The 27,570-nt window shown below is 36.8% G+C and overlaps 1 protein-coding gene across 4 annotated transcripts; it reads right to left on the bottom strand.

Moving 5' to 3' along the window:
- Positions 1 to 370: 370 nt before the first annotated feature.
- Positions 371 to 27,143, bottom strand: LOC105034047 (uncharacterized). 4 transcript variants are annotated; one of them, XM_010909068.4, is made up of 13 exons: positions 26,711 to 27,143; positions 24,236 to 25,445; positions 21,965 to 22,183; positions 21,590 to 21,816; positions 20,165 to 20,239; positions 18,739 to 18,810; positions 10,059 to 10,157; positions 9,860 to 9,931; positions 9,671 to 9,785; positions 8,222 to 8,290; positions 2,539 to 2,860; positions 1,222 to 1,333; positions 371 to 1,104 (listed from the first exon to the last, which is right to left on the bottom strand). In XM_010909068.4, exons 1-13 carry the CDS (start codon positions 26,852 to 26,854, stop codon positions 715 to 717), a joined length of 3,126 nt encoding a protein of 1,041 aa, XP_010907370.1. In that variant the 5' UTR covers positions 26,855 to 27,143; the 3' UTR covers positions 371 to 714. The 4 variants fall into 4 exon arrangements, with proteins under 4 accessions (XP_010907370.1, XP_073101393.1, XP_073101394.1 ...); XM_073245292.1 differs by having other exon boundaries at positions 470 to 1,104; positions 10,059 to 10,196; XM_073245293.1 differs by having other exon boundaries at positions 470 to 1,104; positions 10,059 to 10,196; positions 21,611 to 21,816.
- Between the last annotated feature and the right edge of the window lie 427 nt (positions 27,144 to 27,570).

Below are 27,570 nucleotides of genomic sequence, written 5' to 3'. Positions count from 1 at the left end.
TTGCAAATATTCTCCAGATTCAACAGGTTATTAATCTCTGATTACCTTCCAAGGAAAAGTCCAGGATACCGGTGAATAACCAAAAATCTAATTAGACCATTTATTTTGAGTAGGAAAATTTTCCATTCCCAGTAACTAGAGAAAGAATAACAAAACAATACATGTAAGACAAACCAAGATAATACTTGATGGATATATACAAAATCACAAAAGCAGATACAAGGGATGTTAGTTTCAGCACTGTTCAAAATTGTCCTTTCATGTCCTCACAAGACAGGACGCTAAACACAATTTCTAATGCTTCAATCTGTCCCTTGCATGCCATAAAATTATTTTCACAAAAAAAAAAAAAAAAAAAAATGAAGGCAAAAGAGACAACCACTCAGCAAATGCTCAAGTCACACATAATAGCTTATACATGACATGATGTCAAGAATGTTCGCTAGGTAACTTGCAGGAACAGACAAGCTAGATCCTCAAACCCAAGATAAAACAATTTTATACTATCCAAAAGGGCAAAAATGCTGATACAAGAAAATGTAGTTCACAGCATATAGCCAATATATTATAAGGGATTTTATAGCCACATGAGATTGAACGTCTTGCTCTGGAAAGTAGTATTTTTGCATCATGGCATGAAGTAGAAACTTCTCCTTTGTGCAATATCTTCTAGAAAGCACCTGAATTATCCAAACATTACATATGATGATGGATTCATGAAGATTTGAAAGGTCCGGTTGAGCCAAAGGGGTCTGCATCATCAAATGATTCAAATTTCCTACTGTGACCAAAATCTCTGCTGCTGCTAATGGAGTCAAACTTTGTAATGCTCCCACTCGGAGGATAAAATTCACTGTCATGTGTCTTAAAGGAATCAAATTTGCTAAAACTGTTGAAGGAGTAATCGTCTCTCCCTTCATTAAACCTCGATGATGAACCAGAGTTGAAAAATGGAGAATTTGGAACGGAATCCTCAAAAAATAAACTCTTCTTCTCTGTTCCAAATACACTCCCAGCGCTTGGGGAGTCTACTTTAATAGGATTTAGACCAAAATCGTCAGAGCCAAAGAAAGAGTTCGCTGTGGTCCTCTCATGATCAGTCTCCTACATGAGATGACAAAAAAATAAAGGTTTGTCCAATGATCATATCCAAGCTTTGCATCATGCAAGAGGAAATATAAACAGATCTGCTTGTCCAAGAGAGAAAAAGAACACTCTTACCTTCATATGTATTGCATTAGAACCCCACACTGAATCAGCATCATCAAAATTCCAGGAGGATTCATCAGCAAACTTACCACCAAATATAGAGGATTCAGCACCACCATGATCACTGCATGCCAAGTATCACTGGTAAGTAAGATTATCATGATGAACATAAATAGAATTAAATACTACACATAATTCCAGAGAATAACTAGCTAAAGGTCAGCAACAAATTTCTTCGATATATAATTTCATGTACAGAAAGCTCTATTTGCTTGCTAAGAAAATGAAAGGAAGGAAAAGTTGATCAACTGAGGAACAGAAAGGAATGTAGAAGTAAAGATAATTGAGAATTTTTTCACATTTTGTGGAATTTAAAAAAAAAAATTGCAGAGAGAGAACCATATTGGAAGAGATTGGTATATGAGGGAGTTTTCCTGATTTGCCATCTTCTAGAGAAAACTTTAGGCTAGCTAGATAATCTGGGCCCTTTACTTTCTAGTTATTTTCATCTCACAATTTTCTTTCATTTGGCCACAAGTGAAAAGAAGACTTTTCCCTATATTTCTTCTCTCGCATTCTCAGCAACCAACCTTAAGTGTTTTGCTGCACCCCCCACCATTCTTTAGGAAAAGAAATATTATGAATTTACAGAACTATGATCATCAAGATAATGCCTGGAGAATCACAAACTAAAATGAAAAAGAGGATTAAGAAGTAATAAAGCATCAGAAATCCTGAAATAATATGCAAAGGAAAGTTCTACCACAAGGAATTTTGTTCTCCATCTTTTGATAAAGAAAATATAAATTCCTTTCTCTTGATTCTCCCGATAAACAAAGAAAAAGCATAATATGCATTTCAAAAAGAAGGATAACAAATTTCTGCTCTTGATTGAATACACATAGCGATCAAACAGTGTAGCAGAAGAACTGTAGCGTGAGACAGGATCCAAGATTTAGAATATTACAGCAAGGTTCATAACACATATTTAGGGATAGTTTTCAATAATTTCCTGTCATGCTCAACATCGTAAATACATCATTGCCAACACAAAAGGTTTAACGAATAAATCAAATTCATAAGCGAATATATTAGGAATATGCCACATAAAAATGATAAATATTGCAGATCTATGAAAAAAGTAGAAATTTTCTTTCAAATCATACAATGAAGCAACAGAACAATAGATATCTCACTACAAGATGATCATACACATCATGCATGGGATGCTTTCCTTTTAAGGGCCTGTTTGGCAGAAAACCTGCTAGAACTGGAAGCATTTGCTAGAGACAGAGTGGGTTTTTTTTTTGGGGGGTGTGGGGGTTGTACCTGTAACTTTCTTTAGTGCGTGGAGAAATATCATGCACATCAAACTGTGCGGAGCGAAACGGACTTTCTACAGTACTTCTACCAGGACTGCCGGGACTTCTTGCTGATCCTTCTTCACTATGTTCATAGGCAGATCCACTCTCGGTAATCTGTTCGCTAGTACTAAAAAGCTTCTCATTCTTGCTATTAGGATTAGAAGAAGATCCAACAGGGGAAAACTCATCTGTAGAAGCTTTATCACTCCAGACTGTGGGAGACTTGGGATTTGTAGCAGAAACCAAATTTTCCACTTCTACACCAAGATCCTTTACAACCATGAATCCTGAAAGTGTAAATGAGGCAATAAAGAATCATTGTAGGTGTCATGATATATTTCTGCCAAATTGCCCTTAAAAGATTCCAATTCATAGTACCCACATATCTCAGGAATATAAACGACGAGCACCAGCAAGCTTGAATATAAATTATCAACAATTTCAAAAAACATTAAACACAAAGATTTCAAAGAAATGAATGTCCTGCATTAAGGTTGAGACAGGAGCAGCTAATAAATCAGACACTTGCAGAGATGCAAGCTTCTACAAAGAAAATGATATATCAAGTCAGAAGTTGAAAACAAGAGACCTGAACTCACATTACAAAGAAAACCAAACATGGCTAGTGGTCATGGTAAAGGACTTCAAAGAGGCTTAAATCAATGGAGAAAATGCCAGGTTGGTTATGGTGATAGCCAAAAGTTTTTCCACACTGAAAGGGGGGAATATTCGAAAAGACCTGCATAAGATTATCAGAGAAGTACTAGTTTCCATTTTCGGGTACATTGCATCTATTTGAAGTTACTAATAAGTTAGATTTGCATCATATGCATACAAAAATGTGAAAAGAAATAGACTTCATACTATCATGGTACAGAGATCACAATATGGAAATAGACATCGGCTAGAGGTGCAAAACAAGCTTTTCTATTATACAGCTTAAGGAAAGCCCAACTAGTTAACAAGAGGCAAAAGAAAGAGAAGCTTATTCCAAGCTAATTCTGAGTGCGTCAGTTCAAATTTAAAGAGCACAAATCATAGTCTTGTCTCAAGCATGCCAAAAAAAAAGGGTCAGACCCTGCTGTGTATAAAGAATCTTGCCTCTACCTAAAAGTCTGCATGTTGAGACTTCATTCGTGCAAGCAAAAGCATGTTAATCAGCAACCCATTTGACATGACCGACAATAAAAGCACCGATTGATTGCTTGTATTTATTTATTTTTTAAAAAACAGGCTAGAAATAATGCTCATCCCAGAGAAATCAAATAGGTGAGAAGGTACACAAATGACATTCAAAAGTTCATGCAACTCGATACACAGCACACTGACATTGCTCCAACTGGATGTGAGATGTCATGTGAGATCAGAATAAAGACATGCAGAAGTGGACAATGCTGAGGTTTGCACAAGCAGGGTTTGCTTGGAAATGAGACAAGGTACAACCCAAGGTCAAACTACAGAGTATGATCCAAAAGTTCTATCCTTGGTGCAATAAAACAGATACCAAGCTAGGGGACACAGGAAAGAAATGATGATTAATGAATAAGCGTGCTACCATCCCTCACTCACTGCACTAACAGAATGGCTTGCAAAGGTGTCACGCACCTACCTCCTTGGAATCAACACCAAGGTAACATCAAGAATTCAAGATTCTACAAAAAAGGCACCACAGGGTTGGCTAAGAGTTAGCACTCCACCAGAAAAAGTGAGAAATAAGAAGTTCAAAACAAATGAGGAAATTTCATTAACAAAAAAAGAATCATTAGCTTGTTAAATGGTAGATTTAAGTGTGATAAATATAGTTTCCAGGGGCTCCAATTAATCTAGGAATCCCGTTGATAAAATAAGAAAACTTAGAGCCGAGTCACAAATCAGCGAAATTGTCATCCATACAAACAAAATGAGAAAACCATTATCATTGGCAGTTCTAACAGTCCTTCGGTAAAACCATCATATCTCTTATATCCAATATCAAATTTGTGTGATCCTTTAAGCATTGGCAAATTCATTTTATAAGCTAACAAATGGCTTTGTTCTGTCACCTGATTTATAGCAGAATGTTCTTGGTGATACATGCTTTTGACTATTGTTTATACTAATTTAAGGGGGACCACAGTTAGACTCCTAACTTAGACTTGAACTTCGAAAAATTCCAAAGTACAATTATCAAGGTATGCTGAACCGGTACCGCCGGCCGTTTTGGTTCGGTATGGTTTCATACTGTATCGAACCGACGACCCAAACCGGAAGAAAAAAAGAGAGAAATAGAGAGAGAGAGAGGAAGAAAAAAAAAGAGGGAGGCGAAGGAGCCGGCGGGGCCGCCGGACGGCCTCCGACTTGCTGCCGTGGCCGTCGGAGGGCGCAGTCTACGCACGCGACGCCGCAGGCGTGAAACAAGGGCATCGCCCATGTTTCGCAAATTTTTTTAAAAAACATGGTTTTAAGTAAAGTCGGCAAACGATTTGCCGGCTTCACGATTTTTGTTTTTTTTAAAAAAAATTCTTAAGTCGGCAACCCGGTTGCCGACTTCATAAGTTTAAAACAAAAAAAAAAAGAAAAAATCGAAACAGACGTCGTCTGTTTCGAAAAAGAAAGGTACCTTCGTTGCGAGCCGACGCTGACGGCCTGAGGGCAAGCGAGCGCTCTCTCTCTCTTTTTTGCTCTCTTGAAAGTCCTATCGAACAATACGGGGCTTGGAAGCCCTCCGACGGCCGCAGCCGGCCACCGCCGGCCTCCGACGGCTCCCACCTCAATCCCTCCCCTCCTCCCTCTCTCTCTTTCTCACTTTCTATTCTTTTTTCTTCGGTACCATCGGTGTACCGATTTTACCGGCTGAATCGTGCCGGTTCCCCACCGGTCCGGTACGAGACAGGGTATACCGGCCGGTTCGGCACGGTATGGCAAACCTTTGTCAATTATAGTATTCATGACCAGCTGAAACAGAAAAGAAAAAAACTAATAAAACATGTTTAAACTGACTAGGACAACTAGAAATGAAGTTTCTCTTCACTTGGCATTCTGATGCATCCAGGTCATCTTTGATGAGCCATCTGATCCTCAATCAATCCCAACAATGAAAACCATGGGTATATTCAACACAATTTGGATGGTGTGGACCTTGTTTCAATTTACATATATATTCAGCCATGATGCATGAGGGGATACAGAACCATAACTCACATGACTCTTAATGAGAACCAAATAAATAGATTAAGCATTGAAATAAATGAATGTGTACATTTGATGCAAAGATAGCTAGCTTATTTATCTAGTGAAGTTAACTGTGAAGACTAGCATTTCACTGTGTCACCAAACTTGAGTTTAACATCACCAAATGAACTTGTAGCTTGGCATAGCTTGCACACAAAATTCAGCCTTACTATTTCAACATGGTGTTATTCATATGCATTCATCTCTATAGCACGAGGCTTGCAAATGCTAATGCATGACTCCAGTCCCCCGTAAATGAACTACTTTAAGTAAATACCTCCCCATTGATTCTTTCTCAGAAGGGAGACAGACAAAATAAAGTGTATCTATTAAATCATGTTTCCTAGAAAGAAAGAATGATGATGAAAGACCAATTCAAACATTTCATTTGGCTGATGGAATTGCAGTTATCCATTGGATGCACCTTCCCCAGTCAAAGGAATTCATATGAAAAATTTTTAATATGAAAGAAAATAAACTAAAATATTGCAGGGATTAATGGGAACATGGACATCCATCAAATATTCCTTGCATTTAACAAATCTGATGCAACAAACATGATGGGCTACAACCATCCATCGGACACTCCTTTCTCTTCAATCAATGACATGCACTGCATGTCCCAAATAATTCTGATGAACTTTTAAAAAAGGGAAAAGTTGATGATAAGCAAACCTACATCTTGATATTTCATGATTGAAAATATTGACCCATCCATTAAATACTCTTTTTATATGTATCAATCATAAATATCACATGTGATGAGATCAAAACCATTCACCTATCTAATATCCAGGGTTGTCAAACTGTCCAGGCAGCATGAGTGCCTCGACAGTCCAAGTACAATGACCAGGCAGCGTGAGTACCTGAGCTTAAAATTGCATAACAACTTAACACAAATACAGTAATTTCTCTTAAAATTGCATAACAACTTAGCACAAATATAGTAATTTCTCATTTCACATCTAGAACCAAATAAATAGAATCAGGAATGAGAAAAAGGGGAAAAAATGGATACCAGATGGATGGTTGTAAGTTGTAACCCCATTGACTGATTAAATGTGGACAGATAGATACAAACTTGTGTTTACCTACTTGCTTCTCCCTTTAAAGCATTATTTGGAGAACATCGAAAAAATGTGTTCACTAAATTAGAGTGTAGGCGCTACAACCCATAGGCCATACCCACAAGTTTGGCATTCAAGAATGACTGAGAAGGAGGTAAAGATTTAGAAATCAGAAAAGCAGAAGAATCACCACAGGTTTGGAGAGGATTCAGATAATTAAAAACAAAAAATAAATGAAATAAATAAGTTAATCCTATTGATATATTTATACACTAATATATTTGTTCATGTGAAAGCAAGGTATGGGAGGGTAAGAACAATAAATTAGCAAGAACAAGGCTGCAAAAGGATAAGATGCTGGGATATCCATATCCGCATCCTATTTTTTCAGCAGATACGAATATAGATATGGATGATAAATGGATACCAAAAATAACTAAGCAAGAATAACACCAAAAACAGACAGCATTGTTGATTTCTAATTAATAAATGCTCCCTGAATAAATCATGAATAATTCATCAATTTATCAAGAATAATTCAAAGAATCATCTGACGAAAGAAAAATTTCTAGCAATGCAAGAATATATCAATAATCTGAAAAAAAAATGTTACTATGATCAAACCTTCCTACACTATCTAAAGTCTATTTAAAATCTAAATTCACAAGTGCGACTATAAAGGGAGTGTTGCATTCATATAAACAATTTTGAGCTGCACTCAAGTATCAAGCAGTAGTCAAAATAGCAATATGTAAACTAGGAGTCAAGGATGCCTCTGAGCATCTGGTAGCTTGCCTAAGGCAAGAATTGAAGTACCATGTGGCACATGACATGTCTGTGCAGGTCAAGGCTGACATGGTACATAACATGCTATGTCAAGCCATACCAGCGATGTGCTTGCTGAAACAGCATACACCACTAAGCACAATACAAGGGTGCATTTCTCTCAACCATGGTCATATCCATCCAATATGGACTAGCACAGTACGGTATCTTAATCCTTGCCTGTTTGAGATTCATGAAAGTGGTAGTACGTAGGGAATGTGCCTGCCAAAACCCCTTGGCAATCACCTCTGGCAAACTGCTAATATCCCTTCCTTGAGTCACTTACGTGCATTGCACGAGCCAATGGCTAATCATTCAAAAAAGGGTCAAAACAGTTACCCATATAATCAACTTTTCTTCCCAGCTGGGAAAACAAGCTCTGCTGGTTGATGGAAATATTAAACTTCCTAGTGATTTTTTCAGGCCTCCGTAAATGTATCATAGGCAACTTTGAGCCAAGTTACAAATTGAAGTATCTTTGAAAAAAGAAAAAAGAAAAAGAAAAATTCACCTAAAGTTATATGCTCAAGAGGCAAAGAAATATACCTTCATCTTCAAATTTGTCCCAGTCTTCATCCCAATCAGCTGCCCCCTCTTGTGTGCCAGGTTGCCAACCTTTAGAAGATCAAAAGGAGCTATTCATCAAAAATAGTGGACAAGTGAATAAAAAAATATTAAAATGGAAAAGAAAAAAGAGAGAAATTAGAGTAGAGCACAAGAATGCCAAAAATATTATGACTAGATATAACAGATCATTCTGCAAATTAAGATCAAAATTTGCTGCCAAGAAATGAGGATAACATGCTATATTGACACTAATTTCAGTTTTGCTTTTCATCAATCATTATTTTTCATAGACTTAATCATGTAAAAGCTCATCATCCAAATCATACATTATCAAGATTTTTTTCCAAGAAATCTCTCCTAATTTACTATATCTCCAACAACTTACCATTGCTCATGGACTTTTGGAAATAAAAACTTATACCAACAGCAGACAAGTCCAATCCATTCTTTTTTCTTTCAGCATGCTGTTTTTTGGCAATCAAGGAACATAACAAGGAGCCGAGATGTAACTGATGGAGTGAATAGCCTGTAAGAGACTACCCATTTGAAACATCTGGTAACATTTGTCTAATTGGCTGGTATCAACTATTGCCTTTGCAAGAATGAGAGGTGCTATTTTTTTGACAATTTTGACAGGAAAGATGTTTAAATTGTTGGAAGAGAACAGCATAAAGCAATTAAGAAATGGCTCCAAATATAAATCGAGATCAGGAAATGCTTCCAGGCACTGTCTAATACACACTAGACCTACTAAACCCTCAAAGTTTGACACATGGCATCATCATGTGACATGCGAGGCATAAGTGTGAATTTGGACTCTGAACCCCTGAATAACAGAATCAGCATGTGATAGGAGCTTTGCAAAACTTGCTTTTCAAGGTATTCTCTTCTTTTCTTTTTGTATGACAAGATATAGTTGTAATGTAGCTATTTTTTTTATTAAGATGTCTTTTATTTAGATATCTCTCTAAATCTCTAATATCTCTAACAATTTCCCAGTTTCTCATCAAAGTTTTCAAAATGAACAAATGTTCCTGAAATAAAACAATCCAACATATTTGTTTACTTGTTTTCATAACATTGTTGCTATGGCTGAACAAGAACGGAGTTCAACAAAAAACCATAATATATAATCACAAATGGAGTGAACATCCTGCTAAAGAATACGCGTGCGAGACTTGTGTTAACATTTGGCTTATTGGATGTTATCAGATGTTGCTTCTCAAGGAATAAAGGTGCTAATTCTGTGACAACTTTGAGAGCAGAAGATGATTAACCTGAAGGTGAAAAGCAATGAACTCATAGAAACAAAACCAAGACCTGCTAATGCTTCTGAGAACTTGGAACACATGATACTACCAGACAAATCAAATCAAGATTTAATTTGCACTGAGAACAAACTATGTGTCAGCAGGAAATCAAAAGTACCAAAGGGAAGCTCAATTGATGTCGCTGGTTTAACATGCAATCCATGTTGCTTGCAACGTTCATTCAAAGCTTGCTCTAGCTTCTCAAGATCAGATTGTATTCGATCAGCACGAACCTGCAAATAGGTACGGAAACTGAGTTAAAATTGTCAAATAAGGAAAGATTAAGTCCAGCGAAAATAAAGTTTACCTGAAGAAGACCATCAGCACTACCACCTCGTTCCATTTTGACCAATGCATTATACAGTTCAAGTTTTCTCTCCTATGAATAGTAAAATTCAGTCTAACAGATATTAGGAAACTACTTGGGGTGGTGCTATAGAAGAAGCTCAAAGATGCTAGAACTATACCTTTGGTAGGACTTTTCTAAGTTATCATGCTATGATTACCTGAATATCACGAAATGTAGCATCCTCCACTGCCAGTTTTGAAGCTAAGTCTCCAACTTGCTTGTACTTCTCTTCATATTTTTTTGCCAGTGATTCAACCTGACACCCAACACTATTCTTGTAATACAGTTTTGCCTCCTATGGAAAGAACAAGAAAGTTGGCTGCCAAGCACACATGCTATGCAAGACCATCTAATGTATCATCAAAATCTTAGTTTAGGTAATCAGTTTTTATGCAGAAGACGAATGGAATATCAACTTCTTTCTTCTCCCATGATATGATGCCCTAGAAAATAAACAGTCCATTTGGGTAATCAGTTTTTATCATGTATTTTAGTATATTAGCATGACTTTGACTGTTCATTTAGATAAAGACTCAATATTGTGTCTCCATGCATCATAGGATTGCAACTTAGGGTTTTTTATTAAATTTGATCTTAGTCGCCAATTTTCTGAATTTCCTTGGTTATTTTTAGTTTTAGTTGCTATTTTTGAATAAAGGGCCGAGATTAAAAAGGATCTAAATATTTTATGATCCCTCTATGAACCGGTCTTCGTTCAGGCAATCAGTTTTTATGCAGAAGAACAAAGGAATATCAACTTCTTTCCTCTCCCATGGTGTGATGCCCTAGAACAATCATAAAGGCTTGCAACCCCAGGAGTCATTCCTTGGTTCCAGAGTGAGTTTGCTATTATCATCTCTCTTCCTTTTTCTATTTGCTTTTATTCTAATCTTCTTTGATTAAGAACATATTTTTATCTTTTTAAGTTCCCTAGTTCTTTCATGTCACATATGATCAGACTTTTTTCCCCAAAAAATCCAGCAAACTCTTGATTTTAGCTATTCAATTGTAAAGTGTTTAAAACCCCTAAAATCCTAAACCTTATGTTAGATTATAGTCAACCGGTGTCTATTTTCTTCAAGAATGTTGTCCTTCTACCTAAGACTGAAAACTTGTCTTATCCAGAAATTTCAGAAATATATAGGATCAGCCCTATCCAAAACCCTTATAGGTCCCCTCTCTGTATAGGCAGCTGTAACAATGGAAATAACTATTCCCCTTCTGTTGTTCATCTGCCAGCCATCTTTCGAAGCTGATCAGCTGCCTATCAGGGAAAAATGATAAATTAGAATAGGTTTACTGTTACAGAAGATCCTATTCTACTATTGTGGCGAACCACAACAGCCCTCCATTATTGCTGCTACTTGATCCCTGCAACCCTTAACCCCTGCAGCCTTGAACAGCACCTGCTGCTCAGATAAGGCTAAAATTGGGTCAAGCCGAGCTGGGCCATGCCCCTACCCAAGCCCAGCCTGAAATTTTTAGAGCATTGAGCTTGGCTTAAGCCTGAACTTTTTGAAAATCCTAGCCCGAAATCCAATCAGGCCAATCCAGAGTAGTTCATTGAGCCAAAAGATTGGACTGACCTGAGTTGGTTTAATGCATGGACTGTCGTACTACCCCAAACCATCCAATATTTTTTAGAGCATTGAGCTTGGCTTAAGCCTGAACTTTTTGAAAATCCTAGCCCGAAATCCAATCAGGCCAATCCAGAGTAGTTCATTGAGCCAAAAGATTGGACTGACCTGAGTTGGTTTAATGCATGGACTGTCGTACTACCCCAAACCATCCAATATAAGATGTATCATACTATACCATATGGTTTGCTGTATCGTTCGATATGGGCATACCATACCGTACCAGTACATTGTCTCGCATCGTACCATCATTCAATAGTTGTCTCATACCATACTGAACTGTATATCGGTATAGGATCCAATATCGATGTGGTGAACCTTTCCATACTAGGTTAGAACTGATATAATACTCATATTTCAGCCGGTTCAAATCCCATACTGCCCTGCATTGAGATATACTAAGGTGTACCAGGGTACGTAACAAGGTGTGCCAACCCATATTGAGGTATACCGAGATGGACAATGAGAAAAATTGTTTGATGGTTATTTTGGTAAGGGTGCATATTGTACCATACCAATCCATACCATACTGAACAAGTAACATACCGATACAATACCCAATACTTAGATTGTGGGCGTTGGTTCAATATCAAACATGAAGCAAAGTAACAAAAGAAAAGTACAAAGACTTCCAATTTTAGCAAGAGAAAAAGCAAGCTAAGGACCGATTGACTACTATATCTCCACCCGAACTTGGCCGCAAGGAGGGCTACCATTTTTCTCTCTATTGTCGCTTTTCCTTTCCCTCTTGAACTGAAATCCCTCAACCACAATAATCTCCTCCAGAACTCTTAGGGGAGCAACAAGTTGAGATGGGCATGTCATTAAATCCCATGGAAAGATCCACCCAATGGACAAACCAAACCAAGATCCATCAAGAATCCAATTCTATACCCCAAGAACAACAAAACCCTTCTAAACAAATTGTCTAAAAATGCAGCAGTCGGAGGAACTACTCGTGATTTGGGAGTAACTATCCTGCTTGGTAGAACGACCAACAATGAGGGAGGGGTGATGTGAGGGGGCAACTTGTGTCAAAGGCAAATAGACAAAGAGGAAGAGAGCCAAAGGATCAAGAAGTGAAGAGGTAGATAAAGTCACAGGATTGAAAGATACAAGCAAAGAAAGCTGAAGAGAGCTAAAGGGGTGAAAGGCAGAGAGAGGCAAAAAGAGCCAAAAGGTAGAGGTGAAGGCCAAAGGAAAATTAGGGATTAGGGATACCAATTGAGGGCTTAAGCCCTCACTCCTCACACATCACCCTTAAGCAGTCTATGGATTGGACCTCACCCCTTAGCTCATCAACCCGGCAAACCCAATAGAATGTAGGGTCACTTCCAAGTCCCGATTTTAGTCCGACTTGGGCCTAATTCAAGGTTCAATTTTCAATCTTGATTTGAGCTCGGGCTTTGAGCCGTGCCAAGCATCAACCCTAGCCCGGCCCAAAATTTCTTCAAGCCATATTAGGCCCAAACCTGACCCGAATTGCCTTGGGCCTAGGCCATGGCCCCACTTGAAGCCGGCCTAGCCCGACAGTCCTCGACAAAGCAGAGCCCACTTCCAGCCCCATGCTCAAATCCCTAGAAATAGATTTGCTATTGTCCATCTTAGTTTACTTTCTTCCTTGAATCTAACCTGCAAGTTGTTAGCAAGACCTATTTTTCATGGACACCATAGCACGACTAGTTGTTCAACTATGATTCAAACCATAAGCCCACTCCCCATCATCATTCCATCAAGCTTATTGACATCCTCAAGCTTGACAAGAATCATGATAGGACTGACTGTTGAGAATGCTATGTATGCAGCTTGTTGGGCGTAATAGATTGGCATGAAGATTCAGATTGAAGCCAGGGAATCTTAAGGGAATCGAATGCAACCAAGCACGGTAATCATCTTTAACTCTTGAAAAACTAGTTAAATGTTGTATAGCTTGTAACTTGATTTGCATGACTAAGTATCTGGTTCGATCTCAACAGATTGCCATATCCACTGTTTTTACTTTTGCATCATCCTAGGATTAGCTTAGTGGATTACTACTTTCTACTGCATTCTTATTTTTGTTTTCTTTAAGTTGTTTATATCTCATACTAAATTCAGTTAGTTGTCTAGGTTTAGATTATTTTCTTTAGGTTTAGCACTTGAATTTATTTCCATTAGTTGCTTGTTTGCAATGTCCTCATATTAGCGAGCATATAGAGTTCCCTTTAGGTTGGTCCTCTGCCATTTTTTCCACCTCCTTGATGCATGGGTTAGCCTTTAGAGACCACAAAAACAAATGATTTTGGAATTTTAATAGTATAGGTTATAATCAACGGTGTAAATCTTCTAACTGGATGTCCAGCATTGACTTTGGAATCAAGAGGAGTAGATACTCTCCTCTCAAGAGGAGAATAGTCCATTTCCACTCTATATACATGTGTATGTATAAATGTATGTACACATCTATTAGCGTATACACAGGAGTAAAACTGCATGTGCAAGTGCCATATCAAATGTATAAGACACAGCTTTAACACCAACTTTTTAATACTTTTTATTTAAATACAAGTGTCTTGAACAAGGTTCACCGTCTTGGTACCGGATCTCGTACCGATAAAATCCTACAGTAATGTCGGTACATGGTTCGGTATGGTACAATAGCGTTGGTACGCTCTGAGATGGCATACCGGTACGAGACCAGTACGGTACGAGATCAGTACTGTACGGTACATTCCATATCAAGCGGTACAAGGCGGTGCAGCATTCCATGATCTTGAAAACATAATCAATTATTCATCTGCATGCCAAAATAGATTGATCTAAAACATAGACTACTTTGAAGATTTTAAAATCAATGACATGTTTTCTCTAGCTTAGAATGTCTAACATTTCTCAAGATGTTAAATTAATCAACTCGGATTTAAATACCTCAATGTTCCTTTACATTTTTTTAAAGAGTATGAATCCACTTATATATTAGGGTTATATTGTGTCAAGCTATTTGCTTTAAATTTTAAACATTTTAACAAATATTGACTTGAATTTGGAGTATAGCATCTAAATTAACCAAGGGAGGGGGGTGGGTTGCAAATTCTACCAAGTCACTAATGTTGATTGTGTAGCCAAGTTGACCAAGCCAGTAATGTCTTTGCTGGTTGTACCACCTACCAGAAGCTTGGTTCAAATCTTATCTCCACCAGGATTCAAGAGGTTAGGGATGTTTACAAGAGGGTCACCATCCATTGTATAGTCCATTGTTTACATATTTCATCTACTAAAGAAAGACTTCAAGAATGCTGAACAAGTACATTGCATACCTTTGGATCATATCCAATGGTACTTGCGACACATATCCTTACATCTGATTTATAACTTATAATTTGGTGCAAGCATTCACAAGTTCGCACATGTCCATAACATCTAATTTACAATTTATCATGTGAACTGAGCAATCACCAAGTTCCTAAAAACTAAAAAATAAACCAAATAACCAACTCATAAACTCATATATGATAGTCCCATTCAAAACTAAAATACTGAGACATTTCTCTTCCAACATTGCTAACTTCTTTTTCCACATTTTTCCTGTGTTATATTTGTCTATACACCCAGTCTCAATCAAGTCATACTTGTAATCTATTCCTAAAAAATAAAGATAATTCTTACGATTCACAATCTCGGTACTGGATCCCATACTAGTACCATGTTGGTACAGTATCGGACATATTGGTGTGCCTAGTACGAGGGGTCTATGTACCAACACTCATTATGCATATATCGAGTCTCAATTTAGTATCGATTGGTATGATGAACGTTGATTCTCATCATGGTCCATTATGACTATACATTATCAAAGATATGAATGATGTAAGTCCAAGAATTGGCGAGTGAACAAAAAGTAGTCAAGCTTTATATTGTTCAAGTTGAAGGTGGTGATTCTGGGTGCTCTTTTAAGATTCTAAAAGAAAATTTTGGGGGATTAAGAAGGATGAAAAATCAGGCATGTAGTTAGGTGGGGCTTTCTAATGACTGTTTGGCTACTTGGAGATTGAAGGATGAAAGTCCTAGTTTGGTTTTATCCAAAAAGGATCATCATCTTCTCTAAGCATTCTCCCTTCGAACAAACAGCCATAACCTGTTAACAACCATTCCTAAATTTTTTTATCCAAAAAAGAATAAAGAAAGAGACAACAAAAAAATCCTACTAATTGTGCAGCTAATAGAAAAGGGCAATGATCAAAATCCCTGACTTGATTCTACCCAAAAATAATTGACAAGCATAATATAATCATGGTCGGCAGGTAAAACACCATCACCTCCTTAAAATCTTCACCCATCTCATCAAGACAAATAGCCATCGGACTTAAGCCAGAAGGATGTATAAAAGAATAGGCAAAGAGACGAAATAGAAATATCTCCTAGAACTATGAATAAATCATAGCTGAATCAGGAGAAGAACAGATGATAGAGAGGAGATGAAGAAGATGATGCCAAAATAATAAATTAATTATAATATTATATATTATAATACCTAAGAAAAATATATATTTATATTATTAGAACATACTGAATTACTCATTATCAAGATTTTAGATACCAGTAGGATGGTAAGGCATTTAACCATCTTGAGTGTTAGAATGGGGCACCAACCAGAGTGTCGCAATTGGATAAGTTGCAAATGGACCAAGATAGGGTGAAACATCCAGTATCCCAAGTGTCAGGATGCAAGTTGTTCTATGGAAAAACCCAAGACAGCCCTATCCCATGGTACTTAAAATCCTGTTTTTCACTATACCATGCTGAGATAATATATGATATAGTACTGCTACAATATGCTTTACATTCTACTATACATAATCTTAATAATATGATTATTATATTACATACTATATCATGGATGCGCAATAATATAGTAAAATTATGTAAGAACATATAATATATAAAAAAGCGTGAAAAAAATTTCTGCCCAAAAGCATCAAGGCCTTCCAATTAAAGAAATCTTGGTCATCTAAGAACTAATATTACTAAAATTCCAAAAATTGAAAGAAAATGATCGCTATATTACATGCATAATTTTCGAGCATTTTTTACCCAGAACTTATAGGAATTTCCCAAACAGCCATGAGATATCGACTATAGAACTCAAACAGACATTTTCAAGAAGTTCAAGACTAACTATTTGATCTAACAGATTGATCAAACACACAAAGTAGAGTGGCCTGGCCATATGCAACGTTATGCTAATAATTACATGCTAAATGCTTTTATTTCTAAACTACGATTCCAATATGAATGTCTTAACTAATAAACTAAAACAAATTTAATGATTTTTCATAATTAAACTATAATCAATTATAATTTTTAAATATATTGCCTGTTCTGCAGATGTATTTGCACACAAACTTTCCTTAGTATATAATATTGCTAATTATGATAATACCAATCTCATGATAATAACATAGAATATGTTAATAAAATATTATAAATTTTATAATAAGGTATATTAATGCTTATATTATAAAAATAATGTATCATTGTAATATTAATATGGGTATATACTAATGTCTAATTGTTACAATATTGTATTATAGTAGCACAATGATTACAATACTATAATAATATTAAAAAATAATGTTATTAATATTAAGTATTATATATTATGTTCTTAATATTATACTTATATGATGTTAATACATAAAATCATAAATTGTGCAATACAGTTATGGTTGCATTATACAGTATATAATATAATAACATCATATGATAATATTTTGCTCTATTGTATTAAAACTGGGGAGTGTGCTTGAGGATGATGAGATGGGTGGGAATCGATAATAATGATGAATGCAAGTTGCAACTAGTGGTTGCAATTACGCTTGTCACCAAATTTTACAGCAAAAGGGTCAAATGCAAGTTGACTAATCTGTAACTTGCCTAGTTGCATAATAAACAGCCCCTTCATAAAATTCTTACGTACTAGTCATAAAAAAATAAGTATTCACAACAAAAGGTTGACACCTAGTTTCATATACTTAAGTAGAATGACATTGTTCAAAAACAAACTAAAAAGGTGAACATCTAAGATCAATAATAGACATTGCCTCCTTCCATATCTCAATTTTGCCCATCTTTAGTACTTGCATAGTCACCCTCAAAGATCCACACTGCCGGACCATCCACTGCAGTAATGAACATCTCAAACACAATTTGCTGCTTAATGGAGTTGGAAAAGGGGAAGAAAATTCCACCTTGCCTAGGTTGCCTTTGACGAAACATGCTTCTTTGTAAATGGAAACAAATAACTTCTAGAATAAACGAGAATACTGAATCACCAATATTCTAGGCACGTGATCACAGCATATTTGTATGTGTATGAATAATAGCCATGATGACAAGAGAATCTTCAAGATCTGTATCTAGATTAGTTCTTTATATGTGCAGAGAATAGAATATCTTATGTTCGTTTTTGTCCTTTTCATCATGAAAACCATGACAATTATTCATGGGACTAAATCTTATATTTTTCTTTTTACTACCATCCATGCTTCTAACAATATAATATTTCTTCTGCTTCTAACAATATAATATTTGTTCAGACCAAATTGTGGCTGGGGCACTCTAGATCTTTTTCCTGACAGATTAAACTGACACACTCAAAGCAAGCTGTTGTTTCAAATCAAACTGCATAAGTCAAAATATGACCACATTAAGCATGGAGAGACATTGGGATCGAAGTCAAAATGTTGATAAACTTCACAGTTCAGTGTCAAAAAATACAAATTTATTATGACCAATGGTCATTGCATAATGAGCATGATTTGGACCCTCCAATGTAAGTTGTATAGCACTAAGATGTACCAAAGTAGATTACTCAGCACAGGACGAGAGCAAATACTAAAACTCCAGAGCAAGAATTTCTAGAAGCTAATTGCAGATGAAGAAACATTGCAAAAAAAAAAAAAGAAAAAAAGGATAGAAGGCAACCATCTCAAACAAAAATAAAATATAATGAACAACTTTAACAAGACCACTGACAGCATGTTCATGCTCTGACACTTCTCTTGTTTCATATGCAAGAAGTAGAAACCAAGATGATTAACAATCCAGTTACAAAATTACAGCAACAAAAGTCATGTAGAGCCACAATAAATCTAATATTGCTTATGTGCAAGCAGAAATGCAAAATCTTTTTTTTTTTAATTTTTTTTTATAGTATAGTACCTCATGCCTATCAGCAGATGCCCTTTCTGTGATCTCATTAAGTCTGTTGTCACACCTGCTTTTGTAGAGAACCTTAATCACAAAAGGAGAATAGCATTATTAGAAACACAGTTACCAGATAAAAAGGTTGTAGAACAAGAAGGCACTTAAATAAATTACCATTTAACAACATGTGAACTTTTATTCACTTGAAAATATTATCAAACTAATTCTTTTTAATCATTTCATGGCTATACCTGGCCCTCTTCTAATTAAGACATTTCAAATTCGAAGATTTACTAAGATCTAAGCATTAGAACTTTTTTAAAAATAGCTGATAATTTAAAAGAGGATCCACATTTTTGGCATCTAGCACCGTCATGCATAAAGCATGTTCTATCACTTAGGCAATGATAGCCTAGTTCTCAGGTTCAATTGATCTTGGTTTTGATTAATCCCTGTGAAGACCCCATTGCCTTGAGTTCATAAAAAATATAGACATGCACTTTCAGATATATACATCAACATATTGCCAATTCCTCCATGTTATTATCTATTCTAACGAGTCACTTTGTGAGCAATATCCTTCCACTAAAATATACAACCTACCAAATGATAATACAATACTCAGACTCCAACCTTAAGAATTGGTTTCTCTAGAAAGATCCTTTCAAATACACAACCTGTCCTCTGAAAACATTGATATAACACAAGGAACACTTCAGCCGAAGTTACCAAATTAGATTCACATTTGGAACTCATGCTACAGACAATATAACAGTCATTCCACTGATAATCTTGTTAGATGCTTATCTAATTTCCAGAAAACTGCTAATCTGTGAGAGTGATTTCCGAACCCAATCCAGAAAAAGAGCACCCGCATAAATATTTTTGATTGCATAACTTCATATCACTGATAATCCTGTTAGATGCTTATCTAATTTCCAGAAAACTGCTAATCTGTGTGAGTTATTTCAGAACCCACTCCAGAAAAAGTGCACCATGATATAAATATTTTTGATTGCATACTCACCTGATTCAGTAAATATATTAGATTGCAGAAATTTCACTGAAAGTCCTCATGTGCTAAAGGTTGCTTCAATCCCTCATCAAGTAATATTCCACATTTTATTGGTAAATTGGAATCATATCAAATGCCACAGAAGGCAAATGACACATAATGTACATGTTTTCTTTACATTGAAAATGTCATCCAATTAATCAGACCCGATGAATCACCGCACTTATATAATAAGCAAAAAAAATGAAAGAAAACAGAAATATTGGCTACTATTTAAGTATTAAAACATAGCCATCACAATGAGACTGTTTCAAAAGTTCCAGAGACAAAATAAAGAAAACAAGTTAGCTGTTTGGAGTTTAGACTCATTCATGTAGAACAGTACCATTGTTTGAAAATAATACAAGCAATAAGCAGGTGACTCACGAGTTCTTGCATCTTGGTGCGGTAAAATTCAATCTTCTCTTTAGAATCTAGGATCTGCTTGTCCAGTTGTTGAGCCTTTCATAAAAGAAACAAATTAGAACATTCTATCCTCCAAGGACAATATGTCAATAACTAAACCAAGGTAGAAACTAGATAAAGAAAAAGAAAAAGAAAAAAAAACAACCAGTAGCAGAATATGTAACCACGTAGATTATTTCATAACACCATATAAGAACTCACTCAGTTTATCAAAACATATGAAGCTGCCACAAGAGACAAGGTATCAATCATGAAAATTAAAATACCATTCCCAAACCTTTAAAAGCTCTGAGAGATGGATAAGTTAGAAGAAAAGGTAATAACAGAGATTGTTAAAAAAGTGCATCTCAACAGTTTCTAGAGTGATCAAATTAACAAACATTCACCAACACACCAGGCATCTGTATACAACAACAATGCAATTTCCCATGTGCATGCACTAGAATGCTTGTGCATGAGTTATACATATCAAGCAATTATGTGTAAAATAAGAAAGAGCCAAATGCATGCAATGCACATAGAAGAGCAAAGGTAAATATAGAAAATCCTTGTCTTTAAACCTGCAAACTTCTTACCAAGAAAATGAAGATCCAGGCTACCCAAAAAATGCAGATTTTCTCCAAAAAAGGTATAGCTAGGAGAAGAAAGAGAGGCATCCTTGAAAGTAATACATGTAAGAATTCATGAATGTAATACTTTCACCCTCCCAATGATCTTTCAAAAGCAATAAACCCATGAAGAAGTTTTTCCTTTTATACTTTAAGACTACAGAATTTCAATATAGGACTAAAAATAAAAATATCACTCAGATGATGAAACATTGGTTTTGACAAGAAAATAGAAAACAAAATGATAGCAATAAATGATGTAATCTACATTAAAATTAAGTTTGTGAGAAAGGCATGGAGGATGAGGAAACAAAGAGGAAATAAAAATATATTCCAGTATTTTAAGCAATTCCTAAGAATGGTGAGCGAACAAGCTGTCATTAACAGCATAATTAGTTCTTTGCTATCATCAGCCGACAAGGACAACAATGTCACCAGTATTCTAGCTTCACATCTCAAGGATCGTTAACAAAGATTTTTAAGATCTTATATGATACTAGGGGTGGTTAATAAACAAGTTGACTATTACTTTTATTAGTGGCTAATAGACATCTAGATTTTGGCCATCAAAACACAATTAAGCGATCAGCATCCATTAGTCTTGTTATCCATAGTATTTGAATGCTATGCAAGCTAACTATATTGACTTCAATGTTTACAGGTAAAGCTTAGGTTATAGACATACAGAAATCAAGTTAAAATTGTAAATATCGCAATTATTGATGGCACTCATCATACTTAAAATGAATAACCAAAACAAAAAAGACAACAAAAATACTTTTTTGTCAGCATCTGTCACCTCCTGGTAATTTAAGTTCCCTTTTCTCTGCTCATACTTGCTGCGTTGGTTTACCAGGTGATTATCCAATCCAGGTACTCTTGACTTTTGTTGCACTGACTGTGCTGCACCATCAGGTTGCAGAGGGACAGATGTTTGCATTGGTGGCCTCATTCCAGTGGCAGGCATCACTGAACGAGATCCAAGGAACCCTTGCTGAGGTAATCCTGTTCCATAAATAAACAACAACACATGCATGAAGATTAGTAATATAATAACAGAACTGCAGAAAAGTTGAAAACAGAGGAAGTTCTAAATTACTACATCCCCAGCTTCAAACTGCATCTATAATAACAAATTAAGATGGGTAAATACCAGGATTTGGTTGCCAAGCCGGACCACCATATGAAGATGAAGGCTGACTTGTGGCATGTAACAATGTCTCATCATACCTAAGGATATTTGGAAGCACAGCTGGGAGAGGACACCCTTCTCGGTGCCGCTCCATCAGATAAAGAGCAACACAGAACTCTTTCAGAGAAAGCATGCTATCATTATCTTGGTCGGATAAGTCCCACACCTGTTTTAGGACCTCTGAAAATTCAAAAGAACAAACTGTGTTAGTATGCTATCATAAAAAGACAGCAATGCCAAGTTATTAGTTTTCCCAGTTCATCATGACCTTTCTTAAAGTTAAATAAATACCCTTTTGATTAGCTAACATGCATAATAAAACAAAATGCAGCACAACGAAATCCTCTGCAAGTAAATTGCCAATATATAGGTCAATGAGATGGCTGAAGTTAATATTAGAACCATAAAGAGGCAAAAAAAAATCATTTGAGTAATCATGTGTATCTACATATATAATTTTGAATATTTATGCTCATAGAATTTAGCATGAAAAGCACAACTGCACGAGCAAAAATCCTGATTGCGTATACAGATAAAAAGGAGAGGCCCAATGCATGAGGCTCCTGCCACTACAGAGTCTGGGAACAGCCATATGCGAGATTTTAAACCCCACGGAACAAGGTTGTCCTGGTTGCTCCATGGAACAGGACACCCCGCTATCCCGTCCCATACCGATCACACATTTCGGTAGATATCCTCTGTCTCTTTCCTCTTCTTTATTCCTTTCTTTCTTTCTTTCTTGGCTTAATTATGCAACAAAACCCTGAACTTTTGAAGGTTTTCAATTTCATTTTGAATTTTCAGTTTAGTGCAATTAGATCATCCAACTTTCAAATTGGTTCAACTTGAACCCTAACTGTAATTTCTGTTGGCCTGCTATAATGGAGTTATCATGTGATGGCACATGGCTTGCTTATGTGGCAAAAGGGGATGACATAGCAGTGAGGGAGCTTTCATTCCCCACCCATTCCCATCCAAATCCCATCACTCCTTCCTGGCATCTGAACATCGGTGACGACCATGAGAGGGTGGTGTTTCCCTTCGGTAACGAGCATCGATGACCAGTCCTTCATTTTGATGACAAAGGTAATGTCTTCATCTTACATTCGATTTTACTATACCATAAGTTTGTTAGGATTTCGATTAGGCTTTCCCTATAATCTCTAATCCTTTCACCTTGAATCCCTCACTTAACAGGAAAAATCATGAAAGGATTTCCTTAAAGTCTTAAACATTGTTATTGATTTTGAGCAGAAAGTGACCCAAAAAGTATTTTTTTAGGTAGCTTTGGGTAACTTCATACTAAAGAGTGGGGACTCATGTGAAGACCTTCTAACTCTCTTACTTGCCATCTCTTCCAAATCTCCTCTCTCTGTCACTATCGCTACTCGCCTTGCAGCCATTGCCAATCTCCAAGCACTAGATGGGAAGGAGAAATGGAGTTGTGATGAAACTCTAGACAAAAGATAGGAGAAAAGGGGGGAGGACTTCTAGAATCTTTTTTTCCATATCAACAAAAGGAGGCCACATAAGCTGGTCACATGATATCACGCAACAACTCCATCATAGCAAATAGACAGAAATCATAACCAAAATCCGAATTGAACCAATTTAAAAGTTGGATGACTTAATTGTACTAAATAAAAGTTTAGAATCTTTTTTATAACTGCCTTCTTTCTTTCTTTTTCTATCTCGTATCCCTTCCTTTATTTCTTTATTTCTTGTTTTTCTTCTTTCTCTTCCTTTCTTCCTTCTTTACATTCTTTCTTTTTCTTCTCCCTTCCTTTCTTTCTTTTCTTTTTCTTCTTCTTCTTTCTTTTTATTTTTTACTTTTCTTCATCTTTCCTTCCTTTCTTTTCTCTTTCTTCTTGTCTCCCTATTTTGATGGGTTTCGGAGTCCCGACACCATCCCAGTCTTGTTTCTTATAGGAACAGGATGAGATGGCCAAGACACCCCTCATCCTGCTGGAACTTAAAACCTTGGTCAAATGTATTCAGCCATACCTAACATGCAGAGAGATTGTTTCTATGTTTCAAACCTATAACACCTAGGTTACAATGGAGTAACTTTACCATTGTGCCAAGGCCCACCCTCTAATTGCATATGCAAATGATAACATCAAACAGATTTCAATTCATCTTTAAGGTGATGAAAACACTTGAAGTAAATTGCATCACCACTTTGGAAGGATTGTAGCTTAAGGAAACATAAAGCAATGGAATAATGCCTACCTCTAGGAAGTCTCCAACTTAGGAACAGGTTACGTGCTTGTTCTCCTGTGATCTTTCCATCTCTGTCCTTGTCTACCTCTACAAACACAGCAGTATACTTCTGAATATCAGATTGAGTAATTCTTGGCCATTGAAGCTGCGATTGGTTGGAATCTGAACTTAGAGATCCAGCCGAAACATTAACTGTAGCCAATGCTGCAGACCGCTGCATTTTATCTAGTTGATCGTGCCTAACTATTGACTGAGTCTGTTGAAGCTGACTACCACTAGAAGAAAGTGCCATAGTATGCTGCAAAGGACCAGGTTGACCTGGCCTAATTATATTTTGAGACCCGACAGCCGATGACATGATACTGGATGAGTTGGCTGAACTGCTTGTTGAAAAAGTTGGTGTAGAAGCATCTGGCCTTGCTTGAGAAGTAGCAGAAAATGCATGCCCTCCAAAAGCTGAGTCAGATGTAAAGCCATTTCCAGATAAGACCGAAACATTGGAATCATTATTAGCAGCAGGTCGGTGTGATGGTATGACTGGATCCAGAGGTTTTGGCTGAACTGAGGATGCTGGTGCAGACTGTGTTTGTGGTTTAGGAGGCATTCCAGGAGTCATGCCAGATAGTGCCAAGCCAAATCCATCTGGGTTCTGCGAGGTGCCAATGGCCCTAACAGAAGCTTGAGAAGCTCCCCCAACTACAGTTCCACCAGTCCTACCACCAAGCCAATCACTTGATAGGTTTGGTGTATTTGAGCTCGGCATACGTGGACCTGTAACACTGCTGCCTGCAGAAAGTCCTTGATTGACTCCTTGCATCTGAAGCGAAGGTGCAGCAGGTGTTGCTTGAGGTGGCCTCATGAAATTAGCATTTGAAGAGAACTGTTGATTCATGCCCACATTTGGAGTTGACTGTGGTGCCCTAAAGCCTAGATTTTGAGATCCAATTGGTGCCACAACACCCATTTGAGTAGATGATGGCAGCATAGAATTTACTTGGGGCATAGGGGTAGGGATCGAATTCATCTGAGCTGCAGGAGTTGAAACAGGATTTATCTGTGGTGCTGGAATTTTAGCTGCAGCTGGACCATATAATGCAGATTTTATGATATCAGGTGTTAGTTCACGCCCACTTTGTGCCACAGTTACCAGTTTTAATGCATTATAGAATTCTTGGCGCCCAAGGAAGCCAGTTCGGTTCTGATCAGCATGCATCCATATCTGCACACAACCAGAATGCCATGATAACAGATATCAAGAGCAAAAAATTATACTAAATTTTAACCAGAAAAACCTTCCAGTAATAATCAGCCATCAATATGTGAAACATAGAAAAGAGACTGCAATTTGAATAAATATAAGATTTGACAAACTTCTAAGTGTTGATGTAAAACTAAAATTAATCTATACATTTAATGTTCAAACCCAGAAGCACACTAAGGAAAGCGCAGCACCATTAAAAATTTCTATAAAACTGTAATGATAAATTAAGAAAAATAAACTAAGAGAAATTATACAAAATCAAGATAGGAGAAAACAGCAATGGAAAAACAAAAGAGGCATGAACAGGAAATATATGTTTGAGCACCCTGATCTTAATGATGTCAAAACCAACTCAATATCAGATGTAAGATCATGCAGAACAAGCCCTTCCAACATATAAAAGCTAGCATCACAACAATGAAATTGTTGACTGAATCTGCAACAAACTTTCTGAAAGCCATCAGAGTTCAGAAAACCCCCACCTGCACAGATTTTGGGCAGTGTTGATAGCATAACAAAGTTCAAATCATAAAATGTGTCATCAGCAACAATAGCTGCTACTTAGCGCAGGCCACAGTGGTCAAAGCAAGATGTAACAAGAAGAAGCCACACAACATCCTTTTTCTTACTTCATTGGCAATAGTGAACACTTATTTTTAAATTTTCTACGCCAAGAATATTCTAATTCCAGTCTAACATGAGAAGCATAAATAGGTTTTTACCCAAAAGATAAAGGATTACGGGATCTGGTCGTAAGCACCAGCAACAGCTACAAGTCTAAGTATATCAGCATCTCCAGAAAAGCTAATCTGTTAGAGATTCATCTAAATGCATTTACTTGAATGAACTGGTGATGTCCAAACTTGAGATGTACTTCATATGATACAAAAGCGACGAACCAAATAGCACCATGGTTATAAGTAAGTTCAGCTTGAATTCACACTCGTTTGCAGCTAACAATGTAAGTTTCATACAAAGATCTGAATCTGCATCCAATGTGACAGAACAACAAACATAAAGAGAACTTCAAGATTTAGCTTCCCCACTTCTCTCATCAAAATAAAGTCACGGAAACTGCAAATGCCAGACACGGAAACTGTTTGCATGCCTATAAAAAGAAATTCAAGCAAAATCTTGCAGATATAGCTATCATAAGGAACCCAATTGTTAACCAAACAAACAAGATACGAGGCAAGAAAAGGAAAAGGAAAGTAAAGAGGCACCTGAGCTAGGATATTTTTGGGCAAATTGGATCCCTGGAAGAAAGCAACCGCCTCGGCCCCGCTAATCCTCCCATCGCGATCCAAATCCGCTCTCCTGAAGTAAGCATCGAAGATGTCCAAGTTGGAAGGCCGCGCCGCCGCCATCCACCCCCCAACCCCTCACCCCCGCGGAAATTCTCAGATCACAGCGCGGGATCGGCCCCAGAGTGCCCTCGGAACGCCAACACGGAAACCGGCGGGAACCGGCGAGACCGCGCGGCCGATTGCGGAAAAGACCGAGGAGAGAGGGTTTAGAGGAGGTGGCCGTGGGTTCGTGTCCCCGCGGGATCCACAGATTCGAAGGAGCGATGCGTCCTGGGTCGATGCAGTAGGAGAGTGGTGAGAGGGAGGAAGGGAAATTTTCGTTTTTGGTTTCTTTCTTGTGATTGTTTTAGTTGAGAGGATGTAATCATGTCCCCTGGGTGGGACTGAGGATGGTGGCAGAAGGCCTACGCCTTTGTTTGCTTGGTCCCTAACGTCACTGCAAAGAATAGCAACTTGGTATGATGATCCAGAGTTTTAGGTGCTAGCTAATTGGAGTCCTTCACTGTACTAAATTTTTTTTTAATTTTTTTATTAAATTGATACAGATTTTAATTTATTTATCAAAATAATATAAAAATTAAAAATATTATTTAGAATGATATTTTTTATTAAAAAAATATCATTTCAAATGATGTTTCTTTGATCTAGTCAGCAATTTTATCCAACTTCTCTGAAACCCATAAAAAAAAAATTACTATAAAAATATCATTCGAAATGATACTTTTAAAAGTACCATTTAGAATGACGTTTTTAAAAATATTATTAAAAAAAATAAT

Source organism: Elaeis guineensis, chromosome 11 (assembly GCF_000442705.2).
Source record: "Elaeis guineensis isolate ETL-2024a chromosome 11, EG11, whole genome shotgun sequence".
Lineage (NCBI taxonomy): Eukaryota > Viridiplantae > Streptophyta > Magnoliopsida > Arecales > Arecaceae > Elaeis > Elaeis guineensis.
Note: the sequence above shows the minus strand (reverse complement) of the source record. Positions and strands in the feature narration are given on the sequence as shown.